Genomic DNA, 17,935 nt, shown 5'->3' with positions numbered 1-17,935 from the left:
TTCTCATCCACATACCGCTTTCACAATGCGTAAATTTGATTGTGTCAGTCTATATATTAGGAGGATAGTTACAAGATGCATGCTTATTATCAATTTTTGATGCTCACCTCCATAAATATTTCATTTTTTTTAAAGGTATGACACAAGAGAATTCACAGCATATTAAAAACACTAAGCCAAAAACAATTAACAGACGTTATGTCAGAATTAATGTAATTGGAAGAGACACTGGGGACAATTCTAGTCTTGTAAGAAACTTACTTGGACAAAACTCAAGTGATGTAGTAGTCAGTGATGGAGTATATAGTGTGAACAGATTTCATATTAGGAAACATGATTATGAATGGATTGTTGGTAAAGGTATGTTACACATAGTTATTTTAAATTAAAATTTCAATTGATGGCATTGTCTTTATTTCAGTAGTAAAAAATCATAAGACACTAAAAATGTAGTTTTTTTTTTTCTTTCTTTACGAGATTTATAAGCAATTTTCTATCAAATTTCATTGTGTTTCTGTAGTATTCGTCGAAAAATATATCATAAATTGTGATGATGGCGTACACATGTATTTTTATTAAAATCACCTTGATTTCTTCCCCCTAACTCACATAGTAAACATATATTTCAACAAAATATATTGTAATGCTTAATATATGATAAAAGAATACAAAGTGTTTGGCTGTTGGTAGACCAATTATATATACAATATTTCTGTTTAGCCTTGTATTGCCATCACTTGTAATTAGTGTTGTCAAATCGTACACTTTTGCCTAAGCGGTTACTCGGATAATCGTTCGACGGATTAACCGGTTAGCCGGTAATTTAAGTTGGTGTTTGAAAGCCTTTTCAATAGAACCCTACATATAGATATAAGATTTGGTATGAGTGTCAATTTGACAACCGTTCATCAAAGTCATAAATACGCTTTTAGAATTGAAGTTTTTCCTTTAGCATTATAAGGCTTTTCTGTGAGGATTCCTGGCGAAGTTTGACTTTTAATAATCAAATAAACCGTATCAAATTTAGCGTTTGTACCAACTTCAGATTAAAAAATCCCAAAAAAAATCTTAATCTCGTAGAATTAAATATGTCAAATGTCTGAAACATATTATTCTTTCCTTTTCTCTTGTTGTCTCCGAAAATAATGGGATGTGTTTCAATTTGAAATGATTGATTATAAAAAAGAAGATGTGTTATGATTGCCAATGAGACAATTCTTCACAAGAGACCAAAATGACGCAGAAATTAACAACTATAGGTCATTGTACATGCTGTACGACCTGTTTCTTCACTGTGTTTGCTTTTTTCATTAAGAATGTTACTCGTACTTTCACGTATACATTGAGTACATTCACATGGGTATGCATTCCACAATTTTTGAATTGAAAGTTAGACTAACTACTGAGGTTGCACATTTAAATGTAGGTTTACACAATATTAGATCGAAAACGAAATAATGAAGTAATTAGTAAATTTAAATCTCATTACTGATTTACAGTTACTGTTAAAAAAACATGTTTACTAATTATGTTTCTTAAAGATCCTTCCCCGAACTCTAATTAATTTTATGTTTTTAGGATTAACAATAGCAATCAATATACTGGACAATTGATCTGTCAAACTAATTACCACGACGACAATTTTTAAATAAAACATAACTATTTAATGATTTGATTTTCAACACGAATTTATAACAAATCTATCGAAATTGAAAAAAAGTCCGGTTAACCGGTTAGCGTTTTTGGTATTCGGTATTCGGTCGTTCGACCGATTAACCGGTTAACCGGTTAACCGTTGACAACACTACTTGTAATATAAACAGATGAATAACAATTTTCGTAGAGGTGTCACCGATTCAAATGTTCTTATAATATACGTATTTCTATGACTGCATCCTATATAATTTTGAAAGGTCCTTTACGATATATAATTTAGGTGATGTTTACTTTTCCATCTTCTTGCCTCATATAAATGTCTTGTTTTACGGCGCTAAATTGTAATTTGCCAGGTTTTCTTGCGCGCGCCGGGCATAGTACAATGCGACTTGGTGCAACAATATCTTAGAAGCATGAATTCGAATCCCGGCTATGGAAGAATAAAGCTTTGCGTAACTGATATAACATTGTTGGATTATTATTTCGACGAATTATATATATATATATATATATATATTGTTCGAATCCCGGCGAGGGAAGAACCAAAAATTTGCGAAAGCAAATTTACAGATCTAACATTGTTGGGTTGATGTTTATACGAGTTGTATATATATATAGCAAATTTACAGATCTAACATTGTTGGGTTGATGTTTAGACGAGTTGTATATACATTATGTACACAGCCATGTATCACCATCATTGATGGCGATCCGATGGATACATCTGTTGTAGGGTTGTCACTGACTCAGACGTACTTATGAATATAATTATTTTCTGTGACTGTATCTTACATTAATTTGTAGGATCCTTTACTATAGATAATTCAGCTGATCTGTAACAATAACATCTTCATGCCTTATATATCATGTACTGTAGTACGCCGCTAGATTAAAACTGACGTGGAAAGGTAACACATGCCCACCGAAAGCTCTTTTATTTGAGAGCCCAGGTGGTCGTGTGGTCTAGCGGGACGGCTGCAGTGCAGGCGATTTGGTGTCACGATATCACAGCAGCATGGGTTCGAATCCCGGCGAGGGAAGAACCAAAAATTTGCGAAAGCAAATTTACAGATCTAACATTGTTGGGTTGATGTTTAGACGAGTTATATATATATATATATATATATATATATATATATATATATATTAATAAGCAATTCTAAATTGAAAACGACGTTCACGGCTATGCTAGCGTTGGATAAAAACCGCAAATTTTATACGTGGGCATATAACAAATTTCGTTGTAAAAGGGTTCAAATACAGCACAGATAACATTTTCTAAAAGACCAAAAGAGTGAAAAATATTTTGTAACAAAACGCATTTGACTAACAGGTCGAACAACAGATGTTCTTAAACCCTGCTGACTGTCATTGACGATTGCCAAATACATTAATCACAGGGTGTAACAAAATGGATCTCTATATTAATCTAATACCAAGTAGAATACAATAAACTTGCGGCAAAGATGGTAAACCACAACATGAGGTGCTAAATGTTTTACACACACCATATCCGGAATTCAACAATCAATGTCACTTCAGTGATGTTAGGGCTCAAAAAGTATTTGGAAGGCCATTTAATTTAACTTTGGTTAGACCCTTGAATTTTAAATAGTCAAATAGGATGAACGGATTATATAAACCGGAAGTAAAATATAATACAAGCCCATAAGAAAGAGATATAAAAAAGTCTAACTTGAAACAACATTCGAAAGAGCTGCTAAATATAACATAATAGAGGTTAATTGAAACTCATATGTCAAACTATACAGACAATGCTATGGTTCAACAATAAAAAGATACACAATACAAATAGTATATAAAACCCAACATAGAAAACTTAAAACTAAGCAATATGAATCCAACCAAAACTGGGGTGATCTCACGTGCTCCAAAGGATATGCAGATATCGCACCACATATGATACATGTCGTGTTGCACAGAATAGTCAAAACCAGGTAACATGTCTAGTTCAACGGGTCACATTCGTAAAAATTTAAACGGGACTTTGAACAGCAACCTTCGATCAATGAAATCATTATATAAAATATAAGCCCGGAAATATTGTATTTATTGGGGATATATACATGTACAAAATGTCCTCTCTATATATTAAGGCGCTGCTGGAATGTTACTATATATATATAGAAACGAAAAGATCGAAATTTCAAAGCTGAAATCAACTATTTCGTTGTAACGGTTTGTTTTCAATCGACCGTCTAAATGTAAAGTACAAATGATTATACCCTAACAGCAAGAAATGATAAAACTGTCGATCATTTTTTTATGTAGAAGACAATTAATAACCACAAACTAACACAAGTTAGATATAAACATAGGTGCAGAGGGTAATTATCATCTGTTCAATTCATGGTGTTCGTAATTTTCCATATGACAAAAGTTATTTGTTTTGTACTAATGCGGTTCGACGTTGTACTCACGGTAAGAAAGACATTTATATGAAATAAACTTCGAAGCTTGTGGTTCCCATAATGTTTTTTCGCAATCTTATTTTATTGTTTCTACCATAGTAGGGTACCTATAAGTCAATTGTGTCCACTGCAACCAATATGTTTAACAGTTGTACCTATGATGCCTTCCCTTTTCGCAAACCTTGAACACTATATGAGAACTTCCAACGTAATGATCAACACTTATCGCAACGCCGGTAAATTATCACGTTTTGATTGATTCAAAGCCGTCACATACTGACCCCTATTGATCCGTAGTGGGTTGTTAATTTCATAGGCGGTTCATGACGTCACATCTACTGTTACTGGTGACGTCATCTAATAATGTTGGTGTGTTTCGTTGTTTATTTTTCAACAAAACGCAGCAGAAAAGGTCCAGCGTTATACTGTTAACTAATTACCCTCTAAGGACTGGCCTTACCCCATATGGATTATTACTGACCCTTTATGGATCCGTAGGGGTTCAATAGCGAACTATATACAATTATGGCCCGTTGAAAAGGTGAATATCCAAAATTGTCAACATGAGAAGGTTATTTCACTGAGGGCGCAGCCCGAAGTGAAATAACTTTTAAGGGTTGACAATTTTCGATATTCATCGATTTTAAGGGGCCATAATTGTTTTATTATACCGAACTAACAGTGGAAGGGCATTTCGAACACTCACTATAGTGTCTATATTTTTAACATAACACACAGACTGACGTTTGAAAATACATTTGTGTTCGAATTTCTCGAATTTACAACAAAAGTAGAATCTTTTTGTAAAATATTGATGGCCCTTTATAAGAGATATTATCGGCTGCTGGCACTCTCAGCTCTTTTCATGTCCAATGCCTTATTTCCTCGTCTTTCGATGGGCTTACATAGGTGTAACGTGAACGCTGCCATTTTGTTTATTTACGTCTGTGACGTCATTTTCATGGGAGGTAACTCAAGTACAAATCAACAAACTCAAAAGGTTATTCACCGGTGAATAATAGGGTTATTCACCGCTGGTGTAAATGTTTAGGGTTATTCACCGCTCGTGTAAATTTTTAGGGTTATTCGTCCTTCCTTGCAGTTGAATAAAAATTAACTGAATTATTCCATGTCACGTGATTACGTTTCACCCAATAGAATTGTTTGAAATATATGTAAGGTATAATAATATAACTTATATTCTAACTATATAACTTATATTATGTTGCTGTATATGGAATAAGATCTCACGATCCTCGATCTGCTGGTGTTCATGTCACTTGGTCATTCGTTAGAGTTGTTAATATCCTTGCTGTTCAATAATCATAAAAAGAAGATGTGGTATGAAACGTTTATGTATAAAAAAAAAACAACACAGAACTAAACTAAAGGTATATCTCAACGTACGCGGCCTTATACAATTATCAAACCACATCCCGCATAGTAATCACAAGTGTTAAACAATCTAATCGTGAAATCGTGAAAATTATCAGCCTGATTTATGTACGAAAAGTGAGAAAATAAAAATCAATAGTTACTAAGCAACAAACAAGAACTACTGAATAACAGGCACCTCGCTTGGACAGGCACATACAGAATGTGAATGAAACAAACTAGTTTGATTGTGCGAACCCTATTCTAACCTGGAACAGTGGTTTTGCTCTACAACATCAAAACAAATCATAAAATTCTTAACGCATCAGATGGATAGAAATAAAAATGTATCTACGTAAACCTCATAGGGGACGTACATGCGCATGCGTACATATACCTCCTCATAACAAGTAAAGATTTGAGTGTATTCTCAGTTACTGACAGTTAATTCAAAACCAATACCAACTGATTAAACACTTTTGCATCTAACATGTCTAAGACTACTACTAATGAAGTATTCAGTCTTTTTCAAGTTTGTGTCCGATTATTTGGAACTTTGGCTGTTCTTTGGATATTTTCTCTTGTTTAAGAAAAGATGGTTTGGGAATTCAAATTGATACAAAATGTTATATTTCTCTTTCTCTACATGTAAATGTATTACTAAAAAAACATTCTAGGCACAAACCATAATTAAACACATTATCGGTTTTCTCATTCTAAAAAAATGTTAATGATATTTCAGACCATATAGAATGAGAAATAGCTAGAAAAGTCTGCAAAATTAATATTTAACTAACAAAAACAAAATTCTCCGTGATAGGAATGATAACAGTTAGTAACTTTTAAGTTATTCCTAATAATACATTTTTTGCAACAGCTTAAACTTTAGGCAACAATCATAAAAACCAAACTCATGAACTTCAAAGAATAATAAGACAGAAAAAGTTAAACGCACTGTAAAAAACTACGACGATGGCGAAAAATTGTAAATATGGATACAAATATAGAACGTTTGAAGATAAAAGAGGGACGAAAGATACCAGAGAGAAGTCAAACTCAAAAAATTGAAAACAAACTGACAACTCCATGGCTAAAAGTGAAAAAGACATACAAAAGTGCACATGACACAACATAGAAAACTAATGAATAAGCAACAGGAACCCCATCAAAAACTAAGGGTGATCTCAGGTGCACCGGAAGAGTAAGCAGATCCTGCTCCACATGTGGCACCCGTCGCGTTGCTTATGTTATAACAAATTAGGTAAATAGTCTAACTCGGTAGGTCACATTCATGAAAGGGAAGGGGATTGAAGTTACGACGTAAAGAACATGTCCGATATCATCTGTGAAACGGTTATTCCATAATGGTTAACCAACTCGTGGTGGCGACCGTAAAATTTACGAAGGGATGATTTCTACTACACCATTTGGAACTCTTGGTTTAATAGCTTTCTTGTGAGCAGCAACTCTCTATCGAAAAACATCATGATAGGAAATACAATTACGGATGTAAGTCAAGATATGAGGCCGACTTAACTGTATCTGTTCTATCTTTTATCTATAGTTCGATTGGATAGATGCGTTCAACATTTTGAATTATTTAGTGAAAGAACATAATCTATATAGCGGAAAGTAGAGTTAAAGAGTATCACCTGCGATAGATTTCTGTCGATGTAAATACCAACATTTTATTTCAATAAATGATGACCAAATTAAATTTAAACATGAATAATTCTATGTATCCTTTATACCAAAAACTAACTTAAAAGAACTACATAATTTTTACATGATATGATTAAAGTATGGTTCAACAAAACACAAACTAAAACTAAATATCCAAGTAACTGCAAACGTGTCCGTTAAGAAATCAGTTGATCAAATGTCAAAATACAAATAAAAAAATGAATACACGGTCATACCACTTGTATAAACTGATTACCTGTTAAGTTTTTAAAAGTCACAAAGACTCTTTTTCATAAAGCATATCATCTTTGAAACTTTTAAAAACTAAAAAGGTAATTGAATTAGATAGCAGACATCTAAAAATTAGGGAATAGCATTCCAGAAACAAATGGTTTAAAATATCAAATGAAGAGCGTAAGAAAAAGAGTTTTAAAGGGGCACTAGCTTCGAGATGCATACAAATTTAAAGTATGATTTGTTTTTGTTCAATCAATAATAAAAGTGAAATAGTAATTCGCTTTTAGCAGACAAAATGGATCAAGTTCGTCAAATTAGGCTAAATAATATTGATAATGACAGTGAATAAGTAGACCTCATTACATCCGTATTCACTCGAACTTCAATTTAACCCCTTAACTAGAGATGGACAAAGCATGTTTTGTACGTGTACTGTTTATTTAAAGAAAAGGAATGTCAACATTGAAAGTGATGACTGATTCGATCCACTAAAAGACTTTCTTCTACACGTAAAAACGACGACAGACATGTATTTTTAAATTATAAAATAAAATTAAACAGACCTATAAAATTTCAAATGCACGTGTTGGCTAAATCTATTTATATCTAATCATTAGTATATTTATGTTTAAATCGCTTACATGGTCATCTGAGGCCAACTCGATATTAAATTAGATGGAGTCTAGACTAAAATTCACACGAAACGAAACTACATATAATGGACCCTATGCTCTGTAAACTGTTTATTTCAAACTTTTGATAGTTTGGATAAATGTTTTACATTGTTATAAACGAAATATGAAAATTTGAGTCCGTGACCGTAAATTTTACAGCTAGTGCCCCTTTAACAAATAACTCAATGTATGTAAATGAAATGAATAATTGCAAACATGAACTAGAAAGAAAAAAAATGATAAAAAGCAAATGTATACAATGTTATTAAAATATGACAAAACAAGTGCCATGATACATGTAAGTGGCACAGAATATTAAAATATGAAAATGTACAAATTGAAGCTCAATATATGGAAAAATATATATTGATAAAAACCGATAATGAAAAGAAAATATGCACATTGAAACGTAATGTTTTACACCTTCATTCTCCTAGACAAACAGTTATTAAAACAACAGAAAATAAACATGAACTCAAACTTTAATTTTTGTAACCCTTAAGAAGTCTATGATTTTTTTTTATGATTTTGGGGAAAAAAAGGTTATTTGAAAAGGTAAGTTTGGTAGACATGTATTTACTTAAAAGAATTTAATCTGGAATGATCAAATCTATTATGAGAAATGGATTTTTTTTTATTTTCAGTTTCAACTATACACCAAAAAAAATAAAACATGTATATCAATATTTATACTGTATATAAGTCAGTATTTATATATGGATTATTATAACATAACTATACTATATTATTATTGAAGGAAAATATATACTAACAGGGATATCATCTTGTATTTGAGCTACATGATAAGTATATCATCGTCAATATAGTTAAAATGAATATCATATTTGTAATGTAATATAACAATTTCTCATATAGTTTAACTGATGCAATCAGATTTGTTCCGTGTAAACTTCAACACACGCATTTTTTTATGAACACGTAAGTGATAGCATTAACATATGTCAGTCTCTTTAGTGATTGTCATGCCCTATATGTTTATAATGTTATAGTTCTTAATAGTTTTCTGCATAAGGCTCCTCCTTTCTAGTGTAAGAAAGTCCATATAAAAAACAATATGGTACCATATATTATAACATTATATAGGTTATGTATAATTGTAAAAATGAACGCTTCACGTTGTTCTCCTATACAAACAAGACAAACTTGTGTTTTGCAAGCATGAACTGTAACTGTCATGTATACGAAAATGCGTTACACTATATACATGATATGGAAAATGTATAGCTTACAAATACTAATATGCCAAAATACATACTCCTTGACTTGCTAAACATTATGCACATGAATGTGCGCTCAGAAGATAGACAATACACAATAAACAGATATATAGCTTTTGACAAAAGGTGCATGGGAGATCCTTATAAATACTTACAATATAATATATTCAGGTCTCAGACAGGGTATATACTGTGACATTCCCGGCTTAGAGTTTATATCCCCTGAGACGAAGGCGAAGGGGATATAAGCCCTAAGCCGGGAATGTCACAGTATATACCCTTTCTGAGACCTGAATTACACATATATTACGGATTACCCCTGACTTAATGTTATTTTCCAGTGCAGGTATTTATTGACAACACATATATATTGAAAAACCCAACCTGATATATTCGGCATACGTGAAGGATTTTCTAATTTTCTGTGAACATAATTTTATCGTGTATGTACTAATTTATAATAACACTTTAACATCAAAATAAAGTATTAAAAGTGTTAATTGCGTGATTTTGTATCAAAAATGTATTATTGACTAAAGCACGTCATTATTTTCCCTCTGTGAACCTCTGACAGTCTGATAGCTTATGACTACGTCACATAGTAACCGGTGTTATGATGACGTTTTTGAGGTTCCAATTGGGGATAAAAACGTCGTATATACCCCGGCAGTTTCCTGAATATATACTGACATCTCTGTGTTGTTATCCAATCAGAAACCTCGACACATTTGTAATCCGTAATATACATTTTGTATGTTAATATCCTAGATGGATGCGAAAAAGGAGAATACATTTTATATGTGGAGAAAGCGAGTGCCCGAAAATAACCACCAACCATTTAAATGTAGACTGACAATCCTAGTAAAAAAAGTTTGGAGTCGAACTCACCTTAAATTAATTATTTTTCGCCTATGCATTACCCCATGTGCTGTCCGTGCGTGACCCTCACTTAAACCTTTCAAAAGTCAAGTTTAAGGTACGGGTCAAAATGTATGATGTATGTAATTTGTTTGTTGAAAACTTATGAAATGGGTCCTCCTCAACTTTCTACTGATGTCAGATGGCAAATTATTGGCATGCGGACGCTGGAATGTCGTTAAGGCAGATTGCCCGAGGCGTGGGCCACCACCATTCAAGCATCAGCAGAACTGTAATTAAACATAAAAATAAAAATTATGTGAAGGACGTTCCCAGATCTAGAATACCTTCAGTAACTTCTGATCGTGAAAAAAAGAGCTCTTAGCCAAATAATTCAAAGAAACCACTTCATTAACAGTGCAGTATTGAAAAGACAGTGGTTTTCATATAGTGCACTCTCTGAGAAATCGACTCAAAAGGGCAGGATACGGTTCCCGAAGACCCATGAAAAGGCCATTGGCACAAAGCTGAACGGTTACGTTGGTGTTTAGCTCGTCGTCGCTGGAATTTAGTATCTTTGAGAAGGGTGTATTGGTCCGACGAAAGCAGATTTTTGTTGCATGTCACGGAGTTCGTCTTTAGCGGTAGCAAAATACCGCAGTGCTGAAGGAACATTGTTTAGACAGTCGGATGCGTGTCTTATGACTACAAGTTGGACCTGAAAACTGTTCGTGGTAACTTTAATGGCCAAAGATACCATCAGGAAATCCTTGAGGCAAGTGTAGTGCCGCATTTTGACAATCACCCGTTGAGGACAAGGGCGTTTTCATGGACGATAATGCACGATCTCATCGATTGCGGGCTGTAAGAGCGTATCTAGATTCAAACCCGTTAGAGCACATTTAGGACACAATCGGTCGAAAAGTGCGAAAAATTACAACACCTGTGCAAAATCTTGCACTGCACCATGAATGGCAACAGTTAAAACAACAACAAATACGTATATGGTGATATGAGAAGGCTGCAAGAAGCAGTGATCAGTGTGAACGGAAGTTATACATAATATTGAAATTTCCGGTTTTAACTTGACAAAATGGACCAAAATTGGTGTGTTTGACATCCATTCGAAGTTGTCCGATGGAATTGGAATCGCGTAGACCAATAGTTGCAAACAGTGCATTTGTTCTAAAAAAATAATGTCTTTTTAACAATAAAATTTTGTATAATTAAATTACATTTTTCAGTGTTTAACATGTCTATCAGCTTTAAAAAGACCAGATTCACCCCAAAACTATGAACATTTAACCATATTTTAGAGAGAAAAAAATGGTACACGTACATGTTAGGTTTGAAATTTGTCTAATTGAAAAAATCAGGTGTTGCAATTCTATTTGCCAGTTGTATATGTAAATTTATAACCCTTCGTTTTGAATGAAGAGATCATAATTGATATATGTCATATCTTTTATAAGGTTGTCTTTTTGCCAAAAATAATTGTTTTAAACCCATATTGTAGATGTATTAAAAAGACAAAGCACTGGGAAGCGGATACCGGAGGGAAAAAGCATGGACACTTGTCTTAAGAAAATTAGAAAAACACACAAGAAACATATTGATGACGGTTTGTTAGAATGTTGTCTGTGGGACTTCACCGACCAGAGAGATTTCTATCTCACAAATTGGACATTGTTAAATCCAGATGCCATCTATATTATTGTTGCAAATATATCTGAAGATATAACTGACAACGCTGACGAAAGCATTATATCTAATGAAGGTAAGACATGTTTATATAATAGAATAAGAATCACTTTCATTGGAATAAAAAGAATTACAATTAATGTTGTTAAATAGAAATATGGCACTTGTTATCTCATAGTCCGTTTATGTGTATGTTGGCGATTAGTTTTGTAGCAGTGTAGTATTTCTGTTGTTCTTTTTTATTTCCTGTTAGAATTGATGTGTTTCCTCCAATTTTGGTTTGAAAACCGGATTTGTTTCAGATCAATCGATTTATGACTATTGAACATTTTACTACTAATGCCTTTTTTTACTCAAACGATTACTTGTACAATATAAAATTTTGTCAGATTAACTGAGTAACCAGTATGGAAGTCAATGTTCAAAGAAAATATGTCTTACTTGTGACTTCTGGTCTCTTTCCTACGACAAGAATAAAAACACTTAATGGTCACAAATGACTGCATCGAAAGTTGAGGAACCAGGGTATGTTAAAGCACGTCTCGTTTGTTTTAAGATTTCATCGGAAGATACCAAGACCTTGTTGATGAATGTTCTTTTTCACAGATATAACACGACAGTCTTTTTAAAAGTATAGATTCTAGTTAATGCCGTTTATTTATCATGTTAATAACGTGTTATATCAATTTTTAGTTCGTCTTTGAAATAAATACCCAAACTGTCTAGTCTATTTTTTGTAGTAATATCAACTTTACATAGATCAGTACTAAAACATCCAGTGGTATTGTGGTATCATAATATTTGGTAGTCTTGCATTTCGTTTGTACTATTGCGCTTTGTCTATAAGACTTTATATTTCTTTTTTGATATATGTGTTTGATTTAGTAGTGACTATGATTATAACACAAGGTTGTACCTATATTATTTCTATATTTTTACCTAGTATTTCTGTTTGTTTTGTTTACGCATCGTTGTAAAATAACGGAATTGTATTAGATTGTCATACAAGTGGCAAGGTTAGCTAGCTAAAAAATCAGGTTTAATCCGCTTATCCTGTTCCCTGTCAAGAATAATACAATTGATATCCATTTATTGTATGTGTTTGGGCTTTTACATTTTGTCATTTCATTAAGGACTTTAAATTCTTGAATTGTCGTCGCAGTTCGGCATTCGTGTAATTTACGTTTTGCAAAAGCAGGGCGTCCTTTTACTATGTTGAATGTATGAATTTGCAGCCAATTTTAGTCAGAATGTAGATATTACATCTGAGAAAGTTATACTCTCATCGCACGTTAATTATCCTTGCGCAGACGGTGCCATGTACCATATTGTCCTATAAAATACCCTTATTTCATACATGTAGAAGCATTTTGCATATCTGTGTCTCCTTAAATTAACATTACATGACAATATATAAATGTGTTAAAAAACTAACTAGTAAAATAAAAGTGTATTCTGAAAAAACATGTTCAAACTGCAGTGAACGTGTTTTATAAAACAAAATCCAGGATGCTCTAATATATTTTAACATGGCATGTTTCGGTCAATGTCCTTGGTATTAATAAATTCAAAATTCAAATTGTGAATATTTCATGTATAGTTTTACGGTAGGTACAATGTCCGGCTAGGCTCTAGGCTTTTCGAGTGATTCGGTCCATTTTTTTTCGAGTGTAGTTCGGTTTTTTTCTCGAGTAATAACACATGCGATAAGGTCAATTCACTGCTATTTCGTAATTATAATAGTTTTTTACATTACTATCCATCTTATATTGAATACTTCACATGTTTCGATCAACAAAGAAGCACTATTTCCTTGTATTTAAACCAAAAGTTCAGTGTGTATTATTGTCCGTTTTTTTTTTCGAGAGCAACTGTGAAATCGTCCGTGTATTTAGACAAATGGTCTCGGTTTTTACAGAAAACTTGAATAAGAAAAAAGGTATATATAGACTTTAAAAATGACAGTTCTAGTTCATACCTGTAATTTAATGAATGAAAATATTGTTTATCCTCAATACATCATAAAAACATAATACTACATTGACCAAAACTAACCTTTTTGAATTTAGTTTTAAAGTTTTCTGTTCTGTAATCGTTACAACAACTTTCCAGTACTAACGTAAATTAGAAATTATGAGATCCTTTATAAAAGGTATTTAGAACAAATTGCATGAGAATCATATTTTTTTTAGTAGATATAGGAAGATGTGTTAAGCATGTCAATGAGACAACTCCCCATCCAAATAACAATTTATTGAAGTAAAACATTATAGGTCAATATACGGCCTTAAACACGGAGCCTTGGCTCACACAGAACAACAAGCTATCAAGGGCCTCAAAATTACATATTTATTAATAGTTGATTGGGAAGCAAGTTATTGTAACTTATATTAATTCTTTTCCACTTTAGTACTTTTGTTGTCAAAGTAAATAAAAATTTCGTGGTGAACCATGGAGTTTTTATACGGGACGTATTATGGTATCCCGTTATCCATTCGTCCATCGTCAGCATGCATATGTCGGACAAAAACTCAAAAATGATGTAACCAATTTACATTAAACTTCGGTGAATTGTCTATTGAGGTATTATCCCTTTCGAGTTTTTAAAAATAATAGATTTTACGTTTCCGAGTTCTGGTATTTTATTGAATATTATAGAGTTACTTAAGAGCCTGTGTCACTCACCTTAGTCTATATGCTGCAGTGCATGCCAAACAAAAGGCACTCTACAACATTAAAGACAAGAATAGAATTCATGGCAAAATTATCTGTTTTGGTGATGGTGACTTGTTTGTAGATCTTATTTTACTGAACATTCTTGCTGTTTACAGTTATCTCTATCTATAATGAACCTGATCAAGTATTATCAGACGAGAAAATTTTTGTAAAAGTTAAGTTTTTGACATTGAAAAATTATTTATTTAGGTCATAACGAGTGAGAATAGAAATTGCTTTTATCAACTCGAGGTTTTTAATTTCAATATAATAATAAACGAGCCTTTGGCGAGTTTATTATTTCTAATTGAATTGAATAACGAGAGTTGATATCAAGCGATATCCCATTCTCACAAGTTATTAAACAATACGGCTAACACTCCGAGAATCGTCGTTCTAGCATTTTGCACACGAAATGTATATTGTCGTAACCTCTGAAGGTCATCAATGACCTAACGAATAACCAGTGAAAATGCCGTAATATCGTCATATCAAATTAATGCAGATTTTCGTATTTTCATATCACACTCTGTGTAGTGATGATACGAGAAATGTATATTCATGCAAAAAATAGATAACAAGACACAACCATGCATAAGAGAGTACTATGGAAACGTGACAAGTGTATCATGCGACCATGGCGCAGCTGTTTATTAAAAAAAACGGAATAAGAAATCTCAGTACTGGACAGCAAAATGCTATGGAATAAAACACATTCTACAAATGGAGGCCAACACAAAATACATGAATGAAAAATATAAAAAAAAAAGCACAGACACCATTAATCCACTCGATTTTTATTCCAATTGACAAAAACATTTGAATCAGATTTTATACATGATAAACAATGAACTTTATAGCTCATCAGGAATACAAATATCTGTATGTAAATCCAAATTATCTATGCGCACATTATATTGTTGACATCACGAATATGTACTGTATATGAAAGTTCTAAAATATGACAGTAAAATATATACAAATAAACGAATGCTTATAATATGTAAGTGTTAAAACACCATTATCAAAATGTCGAATGCATTGGTTCATGCCTGAAAAAGTACTTTACTTGTAATTTATTTTTAATCGTCAATACACTGACAAATAGCATTTTAAACTATAGTCAATTTGTATAAACACTCGAAAAAAAATTAAACACACTCGAAAAAGCCCGGACTGCTCTCGAAAAAAAACGAACATAATGGATGAATTTAGTCTCAAAATGTCGTTCTCAATGCAAAAACAAGAATGTTGGATAAGTGTCTGTATTTCTGTATTTCTAAGGATATATAGATTCCATGTAATGCATTTCCTTTAACATTATCAGTGTTATGTGTATAAAGATAGCTTTATTCTGTATTTTTTAAACAAAGCATTTTAAGTCTTATTTTAACTTTTTTAACGAAAAATAATGTCGGGTTAGTAATATCGTTCTATATCAAATACTATCATACATAATTTAACTTTGTATATTAAACACAAGCGTTTATATCACGTCTTGTTAGAGATGAAGTCTGTTTGTTTACATTTTTGTTCATACATGTATTCACTCGACAAAAAAGTGGTCACACTCGAAAAAGCCCGAAAAACCACGATCGTAGCCGGACACTATACCTACCGTAAATTTAGTAAAAGTATATGGGTAGTTGCTGATGCTACGCATATATTAGGCGAATATAAATTCAGAAGAGACACTTAATTTTTCACTTTAAGGCACCCACCTAACACATTGGTTTTAGTTTTATAAATGACTGCATGAACTTCTTATTTTACCGAGTGGTATAGTACAAACAGCGGTAACGGTTTATTTTATTTAAACAAAATTGTACTCGAAAAATCTTATCAACTTGTGTTTTAACTCAGACAATTAGCATGAAGTTTCCATTTTTTGATACCATGTATTTATTATTAACTATTTAATGGAAATAAAGAAGAGCATCATTTTATAACAATTTCTACATTTAAAAAATCATCTTAGATACTAGGATTGAAATTTTAAATTAACGCCAGACGCACGTTTCGTCTACAAAAGGCTTATCAGTGGCGGTCGAATAAAAAAAATGTTAAAGAGGCCAAATAAAGAACGAAAGGACCTCTCGTTTACAATTTATTTAAAAACAAATATTTAAACGTTTGATTTTGTTTCTTTTGTTATTCTGACAAGATTCACAGGCACAGTTCAAGTAATACTTCGCTAACATAGTTTGGATCAATGATTTTGAGATAAATAGAAAATAAAGTATTTTATAATGGTAATAATTTATTTTTACCTTATCTGGTTTATTATCCCAAACAAATTTAAAACAACTTTTTTTTCTATTTCTTGTAAAAAATTCTCTGGAACTTTGCAAGCAGATCCCACAAAAGTTAAAATGGGCACAATTAATGTTTTAATTATCAATTTTTTCCCAAAAATAGTGAGATTTCTTTTTTGCCAAGGACAATTAAATAATGTATTCATCTTTTCAATCTTATTTTCAAATTTAGTTTTCACATTCATCTCTACAATGCCCAGAGTAAATGCCGAGAGTTTTAACTGGTCCATTGTTCCAGTTGATTCCCTCAATTTTGGTTTTACATGATTTAAGCGTTCCTACCCATAACCCCTCTGTTTTGTTTCTGTTTAATTCCAGTGCTGAAAAAGAACCAAAAATTTCAATTTCATTCATAGCTAAGTAAACATCACATTTAGAACAACGAAATAAAGTAGTATCATCTGCCAGTTGCGAAATTTTTATAGAATGGTTTTTGCAATCTAATTAGATTCTGATACCTTTACAATCAGTATTGCTTCTTAATCTTGAAGCCATAATTCCCACAGAAAAAAACAAATAATAACGCAGATAAAGGACACCCTTGACGTGTACCCCTTGTGTTTTTAAAGACCTCAGATATCCAACCATTATTCATTACACATGTTTGAATATTGCTATATAAAGTCTAACCCATCTGATAAAAGATTCATTAAATCCAAAATGTTTTAAAACTGAAAACATAAAATTCCATTCTAGATAGTAAGACTATAGCCCCCTCAATTTTGTATGAATCAGTAAAATCAATGATAATTTGTATCTGTCTAAGATTAAAACCAATAAATCTATTTTTAACATATTCAGTTTGATCTTTTTTAATAAGTTTTGGTAAGATTTTTTTTCAATCGTTGGGCTACATCGTAATATAGAAGTTTCATGTCAATGTTTAGAATAGAAATAGGACGGTAATTATCTAGTGACAATGGATCACCTTTTTCAAATAAAAGCGTTAATACACTTGTACGCTGTAAATATGTATTAAGTGTTTGATCTTTATATCCAATATTAAGAATGTTTACTAATATGAACTTTAAGTGATCCAAAAATTTTCTATA

General features: G+C 32.2%; 1 protein-coding gene across 1 annotated transcript in view; it reads left to right on the top strand.

Annotated features, from left to right (window-relative positions):
* LOC139526480 (uncharacterized) overlaps positions 1-12,557 on the top strand; it is a 63,102-nt gene extending 50,545 nt beyond the window's left edge. The window contains exons 7-9 of the mRNA XM_071321631.1: positions 136-360; positions 11,669-11,929; positions 12,547-12,557. Of these exons, the coding sequence (XP_071177732.1) occupies positions 136-360; positions 11,669-11,929; positions 12,547-12,557 (497 nt within the window). The remainder of the gene's footprint in view (positions 1-135; positions 361-11,668; positions 11,930-12,546) is intronic.
* Positions 12,558-17,935: the final 5,378 nt, after the last annotated feature.

The sequence above is a fragment of the Mytilus edulis genome, chromosome 6 (genome assembly GCF_963676685.1).
Source record: "Mytilus edulis chromosome 6, xbMytEdul2.2, whole genome shotgun sequence".
Classification (NCBI taxonomy): Eukaryota; Metazoa; Mollusca; class Bivalvia; order Mytilida; family Mytilidae; genus Mytilus; species Mytilus edulis.
This window is presented reverse-complemented; position numbering and strand designations above follow the sequence as displayed.